A 12792-nucleotide genomic window follows, 5' to 3' on the forward strand; every position below is an offset into this window, starting at 1 on the left:
TGTAGCTTAATGATGGGCGATGCTTACTCAGCAATAAACCCCAAAAAGGTTAAACGAGATATCACTTATGGGATTGCGGGATTGCGGGAGTGTGCCGGGCAACGCCAGCGATCAAGGTCATTTATCCGATGTTTAGGTTGCAAATACCTAAACGGCCACTCCTGGCAGACGATCTGTGGGATATCGCACTACGCTAGAATCAAAAGCTTTCTCGATAAGCGCTAATGATCTATCCTGCTGGAAGTATCGAACCAACCTGCTCTCAGCACTTGGCACTGGAAAAGAGGGACGCATACGCTGGATAGGCCCGGAAGAGAAGTGCAGCAACTGGTAAGCGATGTCGATGCATCAATTGTGACCAACTGCTTGCAATCTCACCTGGCTCAGGTTAGCGTAAGGAGATAGGCATGATCAGCGATGACGAGTTGTTTGCAGATTTGGATCTGGACGACGATGCGTGTCTGCAAGCTTTAGCCAATGTTGAGCGTGAATATGGAAGCGTTGATGGTAGGACAGTCAAGGAGTCGGAGAAAAAGAATCCGTCAAGTGTACCAAATGGCGACTTCACTGATTCTGGAAAGCGCCAAAGGACACTGGGGCAATTCGTTCGTAAACTGAACGCCAATCAAAACGGAATTGGTGCGGCGCAGACAGGGACCTCAGGAACTCGATCAAACGAGACGAGTAGTGGGTCTCATCATCCTCAAACGTTGAGAACCTTCAGAGCTGCGCTTGCAGCTCCTGCTTCACCATCATCAGAATCTGTGCCTAGCTTCCACCCAGTTGACCCGGAGGCCATAAAGACATGGATTTATCCGACCAATGTTCCGGTTCGAGACTACCAATTCAACATCGTCAGTCGATGCCTTCACGTAAATACGCTGGTCTCTCTGCCGACTGGTCTTGGGAAGACATTCATTGCGGCTGTGGTCATGTTTAATTTCTTCCGCTGGTTTCCTGACGGAAAAATCATATTCATGGCCCCTACAAAGCCCTTAGTCGCTCAGCAAATTGAAGCTTGCTACAAAATTACAGGAATTCCACAGGTACTCCAAAAAGCTGTTGAGTTTATTCATCCTCGTTAACGTACGTCGTCTCTCACAGGACGCAACTGAGGAACTGACGGGAACGACGTCACCCGATGCTCGCCGCTTGAGTTGGATTCATAAGCGAGTCTTCTTTCTCACTCCTCAAGTTATGCAAAACGACTTGAATCGCGGAACATGTCCTTCGCAAAATGTGGTTCTCTTGGTTGTTGACGAAGCGCATCGTGCGACCGGAAATCACGCTTACTGCGAAGTCGTCCGTGAGCTGCGACTAAGGAACCAGCGCTTTCGAATTTTGGCATTGACAGCAACCCCCGGCTCAGACACCAAGACAGTGCAGCAAGTCGTTGGGAATATGTTAATTGCAAGGATTGAAATTCGAACAGAGGACTCTCTCGACATAAAGCCCTTCATTTTTCAGCGTGCTCTCGAGCTCGTGACAGTTCCTCTTTCAGATGCCATCACATCTCTTCAAACAACGTTGAACAAGGTGACGCAGGTCTTCATCAACCGACTCTGCAAAGCCAAGGCTTTTTATCGGAATGACCCTCAAAACGTGGGCAGATACGAGCTTCTCCTCGCTAGAGACCGGTGGCGACAGGAATTGCGAAATCAGCAAGGGACGCAGGGAGTAATGACCCCAGGACGCGCTGCATCGCTCGAAGGAGATTTCGGGGTCGCCATGACGGTAGGGTTCTTACTTGCGAAAATGTCTTCTATTTCAAACATTTAATTTTATTCTTTGTTATAGCTGGCGGCCGCAATGCAATTCTTGGTGGTGCACGGGATTCGCACATGTTATAGCCACCTTCACAGTTATGTCGAAGAGGCTCAGAAGTCGGGGGCGCGCATATCAAGATCCAGAGCAGAGCTTCTCAAGAATCGCGATTTTCTCGGACTGATGAGTCGCATAAAGCAATTGATGGGATCTCCGACCTTTTCAAGTCACCCAAAACTTGACAGGCTTGTCTCCTTGGTTGTTCAGCATTTTGTTGAACATGCTGAGGAAACGCAAAGGCTTACCGAAGACGGACGCAGCACAGAGTGTCGAGAGACTCGCGTGATGGTTTTTTCTCAGTTCCGAGAAAGTGTAGAGGAGATTAAGGCAGCTTTGGAGCAGCATAAGCCAATGATTCGTGTGATGTCTTTCGTTGGCCAGTCGGCCGGTGGAAAGGGAACAAAGAAGGGATTTTCTCAGAAAGAGCAGCTGCGGGTGAGTGACCACTCTGGGCATTTACTTAACATTCACCCCAGATGAACACGCCTTCGCAGGTTCTATCTGAATTTCAAAAAGGCAACTATAACGTCTTAGTGGCCACGAGCATCGGAGAAGAAGGACTAGACATTGGAGAGGTAGATCTGATTTTATGCTATGACGTTCAAAACTCGCCGATCCGCATGTTGCAACGAATGGGACGTACAGGGAGAAAGCGTCAAGGGAAAGTCATACTGCTTCTAACTGAAGGAAAGGAGGAGGACGCTCACCGTCGTTCTCAAGCCCAATACAAAACCGTACAAAAGGCCATTACTGACCAGCAAGGAAAAAAACTGCAGATGTTTTCGGAAGATCAGTGTCGTATGTTGCCACCAGGAACGAAGCCAGTATGCGTAAAGATGCAGCTTGATATTGCTCAATATACTGCTAAAAATGGCTCCAAGCGACCGAAGCGTGTCAGTGATGCCACGCACGAGGCTGAGGACGCCGAATGTGTCGGCCCATTCTTGACAACAGAAGAGCAGAAAGATTATGACCGCCGCTATCGTGTCTTGGAACATGAAGCGCGGACGGTGGATATCGCACGTTACACGTACTGGCAAACCCAGGAGTTACCAGAGCTCAAGATTCAACGCTCTCGACGATGCCGAGCCTTCGTATCGAGTGTCCAGCTCATGGAACAACTTGCTCTAGATGAAGAAGAAGGAAAACCCAGCACGTATGCAGAACAAATTGGCCAATGGTTGGATTTGGGAGACGTAAATCAACATGACGCCGGCGTCCGGCGAATGCAGACCGTTGCAAATCAACGAGAAACAGATGACTGCGCTCAGTTCCAAGAACCTTTTCATAGCGAAAATCTCGAGAAGATGGACGATGTTCCAATACTCCTTCCCAGTGCAACAGGATCAAAGCCTCAGCGACCTATCCTGGGTCTCTCAGATATACATGACATTTTAGAAAGTGAATATGAAAACCACGACGACCTTGACGACCTTTTGATGCAAGAAATCCCAAGCGCAGTGGATACCGTTACCACTCGACAAGCGGTCACCCCGCGACTAGTATCTACAGAGGGGCAATCACTGCGTCCGCGTTGCAGACTACAAGCGAAGAATAAACCCCTTTCGATGTTATCTCGCACACCGAAGCTGGTCGCCGGCAGCACCGCAGAGGAAGTGCCTAAAGCGAATACTCCCGAATTGTCCCAAAATTTTGACCCTGTCGAATACGATGATGACTGGAGTCACGATGAGGCATTTCTTGTGTATGAATCTCCTTGTCGGGCTACGGCGTGCGCGAAGGATGAGCCGCTGGTTACATCCAGTTTGCTTCGACAGCCAATCACCGGCGAACGACCAACTGTAGCGATTGGTGATCCTACAGAGCTTGAGAATCGTGATTCTGATGTCATCCAAAACATGGACGAAGCGGTCAATGAGCTTGATCCTGTTAGCCCTGCAGTCGATGCGGAATATCACATTGACAATTCTTTTCTTGCTGAGCTCGACAAAATGGAACTAGATGAAATTTGCTCGTCTCCCAAACCTCCTTGCCAAAAAATCGTCTTCAAGGTCCCGGAATCGATTGCCGCAGTCAAAATGCAAGCTAACCCTGAGCACGGTTCTCGGGGAGCGAAGTCCCCATCCTCCCCGAAAAACGATGGCATGGCCTTATCCCAGTCTCCCATGCTGGCTGGTAAAATGAGATCCAAATTCCGTATTGATGATTCCCCTTCATCACAATTGCCCGTCCTATGCGAGCAAGTGAACGGACCAGGTTCTCCGGACGCTGGAGCAACACAGTTGGCTACGCAAAGATCGGGCCGAGCGATGAAAAGGCTGCGCAGGGTTAAGTCTTTATCCAGGCACACTCCATTAGGATCATTAAGCAGATTACGAGGTAGTCAGTCGATACGGAAAGGCCATTTGAGAGTAGCTGGTCTAATGAAGAAGTTGAATCAAAAGAAATTGCCAAGAGGGCCACCAATGGAACGTGGAAGACAAGTCGTTGAGAACATGAATAGCAGACAACGCCAGCAGGAAGGAATTCGTATACCCCGGAAACAGCAGCCCAAACCTTCAGGAGAGGAAAATCCCTTTCTCGACCATGAAGTGGAGGTTTCCGCTGATGAAGCAGATGAATCTGAGGATGAGGATCCAGGGGAGGAGGATTGGGACCAAGATTTGAGTGGGTTTGTTGTAACGGACACACAAACTCCATCACATGTGGCCGTTTCGTCGTCTAATGTGTCGTTCGATGTTGAAGAGTCACCATCCGATAAAATGGCATTTTATCAAAGATCTCTGTTGAGTCCGGCGATGGGAGGATTTGGCACCCGGAAGGCGGGTGGCTACAAATTTGCTTGGGGCAGGGTGACACCCGGGAAAAGGAGGTTTGGCGACACACCCGAGCGTGTGAGGGAAAGTGAGCTAAGCGAAGACGAGGACACTACATTAAGTGGATTCATTGTCTCCGACGATGATCTGGAAGAGGAGGATATCAGTCAGCCGGACGACGGAGCTAATTCTGCAAACTCTAGCCAAAATGACACCGGTTTTGTACGACTATTAAAACGAACGGTGATCGAGGATGATTCAGAGGTGGACATTGAGTCTCCATCCAAGAAGATACGCATAGAAGGATCGGAGCAGCATGACGAAGTCCGCTTAAATCTACCCCAAGAAAGAGTTACCAAACCCCTAGCGGCTGGCCCTGTGGCCCATCAAACAGGAGGTGTACTTAGTGACAACAGTAAACAACCCCTGCAAAGTCTGCCTGTGGGCATTTCCGGGAATATTGGTAGCGGTGACATTTCACATGAGCGATCTTCACTACAGTGCATTAAGCCGTGGCAGAAGTCAGTTAATGTTGTAAAGCTATCTTCCGGCCAATCAAACACGGTGCGAATAAGTACGGTACCATCGAGACAACAAGAGCCGATAGCAGAATGCAAAGTTGAGCTAGATGGTTTAGCACGGGCCGCAGTGGAAGACGCCATGCAAATTGACTGGGATGATGATGATTGGGAGGATACCGACCTTCAGAATGACAATATACCAGTACATCCTGGCCAACTAGAGATAGCAGAGACAGCCGCCTGTTCTTTTCTCGACCCCTCCAGATTGAACCTCAACGGCAAATCCGAAATGCCATCATCCGAGACAGCCGAACAGATCGCTTACAGCCCTTTCAAGATGCAAGGTCCCTCACCCCTGAAAGATATTGGCGCCTTATCCAAGAAGCAGAGGGTTTGTAACACTAAATCTGAATGCACCGCCTCGTGGCAAGTCTAACCAAACGCTCCCCGCCATTTTAATCAGGAACTGTTGTTTATACATGAGAGTCCAACTGCGCACATAGAGAAAGTTCAGCAACATTCTGGGAACAAACTAGTTATCCTCGTAGACACACGTGAAATGAGGTCCTCGGTAGGTCTTTGCCACATTCAGTTCGCATTCTGGCACTATCGGACATACCGGTCGCTAAAACGATTGGTCAGATATGCTCCCTTTTGAGGAACAAATTCAAGTTGAGAACAGAAATCCGACAGTTGGCCTTTGGAGACTATGGTGCGTCGCTTGATGATCCCCGCTGTGTGTATATCAACGCTGAGCCCGTTCCTATTGTTCAGTTGTCAGCAACCGTGTTGCAGTAGAGCGCAAGACGAAAACAGGTAAGAAGGCTGATGCAACTCGTAGATACCGGCAGGCGTCGATGCTTATTGGCATTTTTAGATCTGTTAAACAGTGTCTATAATAAGCGGGTTTTTGAGCAGATTGAAAACCTCAAATCCATGTGCGAGAAGCCTATCTTGATTGTGGAACAAGAGGCAAGCGAAGGACAGCAGAGCATGTAGGTTTAGGGGCCCGTACATTCTTATGAATCTCATCTTACCCATGACACCGTAATAGGGCGGCAACTACGCAGTTCGAAGGCATTATAGCGTCCTTGATCAGAATGCAGATAACAGTTCTGTTCAGTGACTCCGCTGGTAGGCAACATATGAGCGATCTATTACGATGAAGCCTTCGTAGCTAAACCATCTTGGTCGTTGAATAGAGGAAACGGCCCAGCTACTCTACAACTTTGCGATGGCGGAGGCGGAAGAGGGTGCACGTATAGACGTCCCAGATTTACTTCCAGACAAGAAGAATCAGGTATGCATATTTCTCCTTTTGTCCCACGCCCATGGCATAGAGCTTAGAATATCTTGTGATCTTTCCTCCAGTTTTTGCAATTTCTCCTGTCCATTCCGGGTATCAGCGACGTGACGGCCATGGCCATCATGAATACTCGAGTAAAGTCCGTAAGGGAATTTGTAAATTGGTTAGTATCACGTATTTTGAGTACCGTAGCAAGCCCAATCTCCTTAACATGTTCCGCCTTAGTGATATCGATGACATAATAAAAAAGATCCCTGGTATGGGCAGCAGCCGAGCTCGAACTATACACAAGTACCTGCGGACCAAGTATCGCGACAATGAAGTAGGGGATTCTGGGCCAGTGTAGTTAGGTGTTTGCTTCCATTTGTACATGTTTAATTTATATATCAGCATCCAGCCTCTGAGTAATCAAAATCCATCTTCGCTACATTTCTATCTCAATTTGGGCCCCTTGTCTAATCGTTTCCTCGTCCAGATTAAAGATCGCATCATGGAGGGCCACTTTAAAGCTACCGGGACCAGATATGCCTTTCTTTGCTGCCAGTTCTGCCGCTAGTCCCATACAAATTAGGCCTCCAATGGCAGCCACCAAGCGATCACTTTCCACAGCAGCAAAGCATGCTACCAAGGTGGTGGTCGAGCAGCCAGTTCCAGTCATTGTACCTAGCCATTCATTGCCGTTCTTTACCAACACAGTGGTCTTCCCATCTGATACGTAGTCTACAGGTCCTGATATGGCAACACATGTTCCAACTTTACGTGCGAGAGAACTGGCCACCTCTGCTGGGTTCGACAGCTTCCCGACACTCTCTACCCCCCGCATTTCCACCCCTTCTAACCCGGCGATGGCTCCCACTTCGCCCGCATTGCCTTTGATAATGTGAATATCAAGGGCATGGATGAGGTCCATACACGCTTTCTTACGATAAGGTGTGGCACCAGCACCTACGGGGTCCATAATGATGGGAACAGAGAGCTCGTTCGCCTAATTTTACTTTCGTAAACATTATGCTGTACCTCTAACCCCGTAGCTTACCTACCTTTTTGCCAGCAATCTTCATTCCCTCGACCCACTGGGATGATAGCGTGCCAATATTGATGACCAATGCTTGCGATACAGCCGTTATATCTGCTACTTCCTCGACGCTATGGGCCATTACGGGCAGCCCGCCCAATTGCAGAATCGTGTTGGCTGTGTCGTTCATAACAACTTTTCAAGCGGAAGATGTTGGACGTGAGTGTTTTCCGAATCCTCCAGTGACCATGCGCCAAAGTAATCTTTACCGTAGTTTGTGATATTATGAATGAGAGGTTTCCGTTCGCGTATACGATTGAATGCAGATACGACTCTTTCCACAAGCACTTGGACTTCCGCGCTGCGATGTGTAGAAGAGATTGACCGAGGCCTTGTAATTGAGCGTGTAAGACCACACGAGCGGATCTTTGCAGCCAGTTGGGCCGAAGCGGCTCTGGCATCTATTTGGGCGATGATAGCGGAGACCACAGCAACCCCAGCCAAGCGATATTCCGGTCCTTCGGGTCCAGCTGGCAAAACGGTCTTTTTCAGTATATCTTCCACGTTACTGATACCGACTCCACCTATTGTTGTCATTGGGATATGATATTTCCTTACGGCGCGCATGAGATCCTGTACACCTGCGATGCCAAGCGGTTTAAAAGACGCCGGGTGCTTTTTAGTCCCTGTCGGAAAGATGGCTGCAGTTCCAACATAATCCGCTCCATCTGCCACCGCCCGCACTGCTTGTTCTGCGGTTTCAACTGTCACTCCCACTATCTTATTTGGGCCTATCAGCTGGCGGACGATTGGAAGCGGCATATCATCCTGTCCGATATGTACACCATCGGCATCCACTGCAAGCGCCACATCAACTCGATCATTGATAAGCAGAGGAACGTTGGAAGCACGGCAAGTCTGCAAAATGCGACGGGCAATGGCGACAAATGACTTGGTATTCAACGTTTTTTCCCGGAGTTGGACCAACGTCACACCTCCTTCTATTGCGGCTCGAACAGTATCGACAAGATCATGTCCTTCCGGAAGAAGGCTTTGGTCCGTTACCAGATATAATGACAGGTCAAAGGGTGGAGGTTTGATATCGGGCATCGTGGAACAAATGTTGCCCTGATCTTGCCATGGCACCCTGTGCGCCGCGATTCATGTTTGATGTCCCTCGTGAAATGGGTTCCAACCATGTTTAACCATCATAACCACATCATCCATTATAAACAAACCCCCAATGCACTGCGAACATTGAACATATTTACCGATTCATTCCCAGCAACTCGCTATCATGAGTTTTTGAATAGCGCCTGAACCATCATTTTTCTTTGTGCACTTTACCTATTGAATATCTTCAGGATAGTGTAAACGGGCAGAGCATCTGTACAGAATATGTTTGTTCGGACGTTTTACCAGCCCATTTCGGTGGTGGACCGATGATGCACCGGATATGCAGGCATTTGGGACATTAGCGTTCGTTAGACGCTGACAGCCCACCAAGCGACTCTGCAGGGCATTTGCGCGGATTGACAGGTGCTTGTTGCCAAGGCAACAATGACAACATTGCGGCGACACGGTCATCATTCCCGAGGTTTCGCCGGACTTTAGCCAATCCATCTCAGCAATATGGCTTCCTCAGGCAACCCCGCAGCACAGCTCGCGAATGTCTTCTCCAATTTTGGAGACAAGTTGAAGCCTTTTGGGTCCCAAGTAGGCAAGCAGTTCAGCCAGTTTCAACAGGTAAACGAAAGTTACAATGGTCTTTTCAATAACACGTTGCCACTTACCTCACATATTTGGACATCGCCAGTATGCCAAAGAACGGATGGGAAACGTCGGAGATATAACGGAGCTTCCTGCTGAATACAGGGAGTTGGAATTGGTACGCAACCCTTTCCATAAGCACGTACTTGGGCTGTCAAACGTGCTAACATAGTCAATCACATAGAAAGTCGACAAAATCCGTATTATGCACGAAAACCTGGTCAAGATTTCGCGCAACTATACGCTTCCGCACTACGATTACGAACCTCCGCTCAAGGACACTGTTTTTGACTTTGCTACGTCGGTCGGTGATCGGGCCACCTCCTTGGCTGCCGCTGGTGCTAGAGCAGCAGGTGTTCAAGCGCCCCCCCTTTCTGGAGGGCGCACAAATCGGGATGAAATACCACCTAGCTTGGCCCACGCTTTTGCCCGCGCCTCTCTCCACTCGGCGGAGGAGTTGGGCACCCAAGAACCAATTGGTATGTTATGGCCTTGTTCTTGTATGTGCGCAAATGACTCATCCGCAATATGCGTAAGGCGCTGCATTGAAGAAATTTGCCGCCGTAGAAGAGAAGGTTGGAAATGCCCGGCTTAAACTTGTAAGTATCGAATTTGTGTGATAGATCGTCACATCATGGTCATATCTGACGCCGGGTAATTAGGATGCCGATGCAACCGCCAAGTTTTATCAACCATTCAATGCGATGTTGACCACAACAATTGCGAATGCAATGGTGAGTGGACGACAGCTGCTTCTCTATATGCTCTGGTGCAGGTGCAATCTGCTAAAATATCCATTTGCCTCGCTTGTTGTAGAAAGCGCGCAAGAATGTTCAGTCCGTTCGTCTTGCATATGACGCATGTCGCGCACGTTTGAAGGCTGCAAAACCAGAGAACGTGGATGTTGTTCGAACAGAAATGGAGGCAGCAGAAGAAGACTTCGTGGCGGCAGTTGATGACGCGATGGGGAAAATGAATGCAGTTGTTGAGAACCCCGAGCCACTTAAGAATTTGGCAGATTTGGTAGCTGCTCAGCTAGCATACTTTAAGGTACGTTTAATGCCACGTTTAAACATGCGCCGGACCTTCGGATCTGTCTTTGCTCCTGAGACGTACTGATTAAAATTTCTCACAGGAGGCTTATGAAGCCTTAGCGGAAGTGAGCCCTGAGATGGACGAACTACAGGTGACCAACGAAGCGCTCCTCAGGCATCCCACTTCTTAGGCTACTCCCCTGTATCTGATATGTTGTTTTTTTGTATTGTGATGATATGCAATGATAGTATTAGCGAACCGCTAGGATGTATTTCTTTACTGGGACTACTTGATTAATTGTTAACCGACAGGCTTCGCCTGAAGCTTCTGTTACATAAATAGCTCAGCTATCTCTGGGTAACTCAAGCACGTTCTTACGCTAATTTTGACGTGGTGAAATGGGTCTTGGTGCTTTGTGGATTACGAAGGGCAATTAAAGTTGTATCCAAATTCTCATGACTGAACCTTCGCAGGCACAAACTGAAACTTGCTTTAGCCAAGCTAACACGCCCACAAGTCAGACTATCTTCGCCCATTTGTGCAAATTCAACACGATATTGACATTTTCTACTGAGTTAAGTATGACATTGATTGTGTCCTTAGCGATGGTTGGTCTTTGCCCTTTATGGGTGAATGCCAAGCAGCTGATGCTGGTTTATATCTTCGTTTGGTGGTACTATGTCTACATACACTAATCCGCCTACCTAATGTGCGTACTTACAACTTTGCTTTCGTCTCGCTGAGCTTGCTCAGCCACTCTGCAAGCATCTCATTAAGCTCAGCCGTTCTTTCCATTTGCACCCAATGAGCCGCCTCTATCGTCTGCAATAATATTGGATGCAATCGGTTAAAAAAAGGTACCGGCATGTGAAGGCCAAAAAGTGACAATACCTTCAATTCCATATTCTTAACATATTTATTCATTTTGCGAGCCATGCTCACAGGCAGAGCAGGGTCTGCGGTGGCAACAATCTACTAACATTGTTAGAGACGAACCTCGAGATGCGGGATAATTGCTGCTGACTGCACCATTAATGCTTGATGGGAAACCTCCCGAGGACAGTCTCGTTCGTCGTCGAAGTTCACTCGGCGAGTACGGTAATAGTTCAATCCACCATGAAACGACCGACGGGCAAATTGTCGACAGTAATATTCAAATTCCTTTGAAAGGTTACATTGTTGAATTTGGCACCGTTGTCGTAATAAGAATCTAATTTACCTGCTCTGACAGCGCTAGCTTTGAGCTTAGCGGAAGATTCCTGGGCAGTTCGTTGAGGGAGCACTGGTGTACCAGCGCTGTATCCTCGCCAACACCACGGTATATGTTCCGCAAAAAGGTGCTCACGTTATTATCGAGCTCTTCATCCGTCGCGGGATCTGTAAACCAAATCTATGATGCCAAAGGACCCCGGTATCAGAAAGGCTATGTGCCATGTTGTGTTTCCACCAAGAAAAACAAAGGTCGCCCACCTGGTACTGGAATTGGGGCCAAGTTTTGACAAGCTGCTCTAGGGCAATGTACTGAGTGTTTGGAGGAGAAAATGCGGTACAAATGGCAGCTACTGCTTTGACCCGTTCCGGATAGTGCAGGCACATCCGCCAGACCTTGAATCACGATCACCCAAGATCAGTTAAAGCTGGCCAAATGGCATGCATCCGTCATACGTACGGTCATGCCTCCCCTATCAAATGGTACCATCATCAATTCATTGCTCATGCAATGCACGCGCTTCCTCTAGACGCTTACCAGTCGTGGCCAATGAAGATCGCCGAGGTCCCTTTGCCACCGACATGATCCAGGAGTTCAGCCAGATCTTTACAGATATTTTTCAGGCCGTATGCTTTCAGGCCGTCAACGTCACCCGGCTTCACATAAGGTGCATCTGTCTCCCCATAACCCCGAAAGTCAGGAACAATGACTCGGTAGTTCCTGGCCACAAGATACGGAATCTGGTATCGCCAGCCTGGGTAACGCGACATGAGAAACTGGGAGTCGGTAGGTAAGTGCATAAATCCAAGGCACTTACCATACCACATCTTTCACGAGAAGCCCAAAAAGAACGTGAGTACGGCAATGTATGGAGTTTAACCTCGCGCTACATAACCTACGTCGGGAAATCCATGGCACAGGACCACTAACGGTCCCTGACCTTCGTCCACATAGTCTTCGTAGTGAAAAGCCACCGCGTGTGAGAATTCGCTAATATTGATTGCACGATGTAAAATGGACCTACGATATCGTATGCCGTTGATCCAAGCGTACTTGTGGTTGAAACTTTCCGGCTTCAACGGGTCGAGTTTGGTTGATATACTCATACTGTCCAATATGAACGCGCTTTTGTTTAGTTAATGCAATCAGCAAGACTGTTTAAGGCAGTACACTATGAGGATATATCATGTACCTTGCGTAGATGCTCCTGCTGCTGCTGTTGGAGATTGTTGAAGGATGGAGAAACGGAGGAACGGAAGACGGTGTGAGCTGATCGGCGGCAAAAGGATTATCCAGTTGTAGCGCCCTGTCACATGTGCAAGCCATAAGCTTAT

General features: G+C 48.3%; 4 protein-coding genes across 4 annotated transcripts; 2 read left to right on the forward strand and 2 right to left on the reverse strand.

Moving 5' to 3' along the window:
- Window positions 1–99: 99 nt before the first annotated feature.
- Window positions 100–6857, forward strand: SPPG_08433 (uncharacterized protein). Its single transcript, XM_016756588.1, has 13 exons — window positions 100–330; window positions 388–1046; window positions 1105–1734; window positions 1798–2259; window positions 2319–5513; window positions 5586–5693; window positions 5765–5834; window positions 5897–5938; window positions 6000–6117; window positions 6177–6256; window positions 6325–6422; window positions 6494–6591; window positions 6654–6857. The coding sequence occupies exons 2-13, from the start codon at window positions 408–410 to the stop codon at window positions 6772–6774; spliced, it is 5661 nt and encodes a 1886-aa protein (XP_016604321.1). The 5' UTR covers window positions 100–330; window positions 388–407; the 3' UTR covers window positions 6775–6857.
- SPPG_08434 (hydroxyethylthiazole kinase) lies at window positions 6761–8765 on the reverse strand. The gene is made up of 3 exons (XM_016756589.1): window positions 7713–8765; window positions 7469–7638; window positions 6761–7413 (listed from the first exon to the last, which is right to left on the reverse strand). Exons 1-3 carry the CDS (start codon window positions 8551–8553, stop codon window positions 6853–6855), a joined length of 1572 nt encoding a protein of 523 aa, XP_016604322.1. The 5' UTR covers window positions 8554–8765; the 3' UTR covers window positions 6761–6852.
- Window positions 8766–8970: 205 nt separating this feature from the next.
- Window positions 8971–10679, forward strand: SPPG_08435 (uncharacterized protein). The gene is made up of 7 exons (XM_016756590.1): window positions 8971–9189; window positions 9260–9331; window positions 9398–9692; window positions 9751–9812; window positions 9876–9947; window positions 10030–10263; window positions 10349–10679. Exons 1-7 carry the CDS (start codon window positions 9076–9078, stop codon window positions 10436–10438), a joined length of 939 nt encoding a protein of 312 aa, XP_016604323.1. The 5' UTR covers window positions 8971–9075; the 3' UTR covers window positions 10439–10679.
- Window positions 10680–10765: 86 nt separating this feature from the next.
- SPPG_08436 (uncharacterized protein) lies at window positions 10766–12645 on the reverse strand. The gene is made up of 10 exons (XM_016756591.1): window positions 12483–12645; window positions 12358–12413; window positions 12276–12285; window positions 11996–12212; window positions 11918–11930; window positions 11719–11853; window positions 11468–11638; window positions 11278–11409; window positions 11140–11220; window positions 10766–11070 (listed from the first exon to the last, which is right to left on the reverse strand). Exons 1-10 carry the CDS (start codon window positions 12562–12564, stop codon window positions 10966–10968), a joined length of 1002 nt encoding a protein of 333 aa, XP_016604324.1. The 5' UTR covers window positions 12565–12645; the 3' UTR covers window positions 10766–10965.
- Window positions 12646–12792: the final 147 nt, after the last annotated feature.

This window comes from Spizellomyces punctatus, assembly GCF_000182565.1.
Source record: "Spizellomyces punctatus DAOM BR117 chromosome Unknown supercont1.21, whole genome shotgun sequence".
Taxonomy (NCBI): domain Eukaryota; kingdom Fungi; phylum Chytridiomycota; class Chytridiomycetes; order Spizellomycetales; family Spizellomycetaceae; genus Spizellomyces; species Spizellomyces punctatus.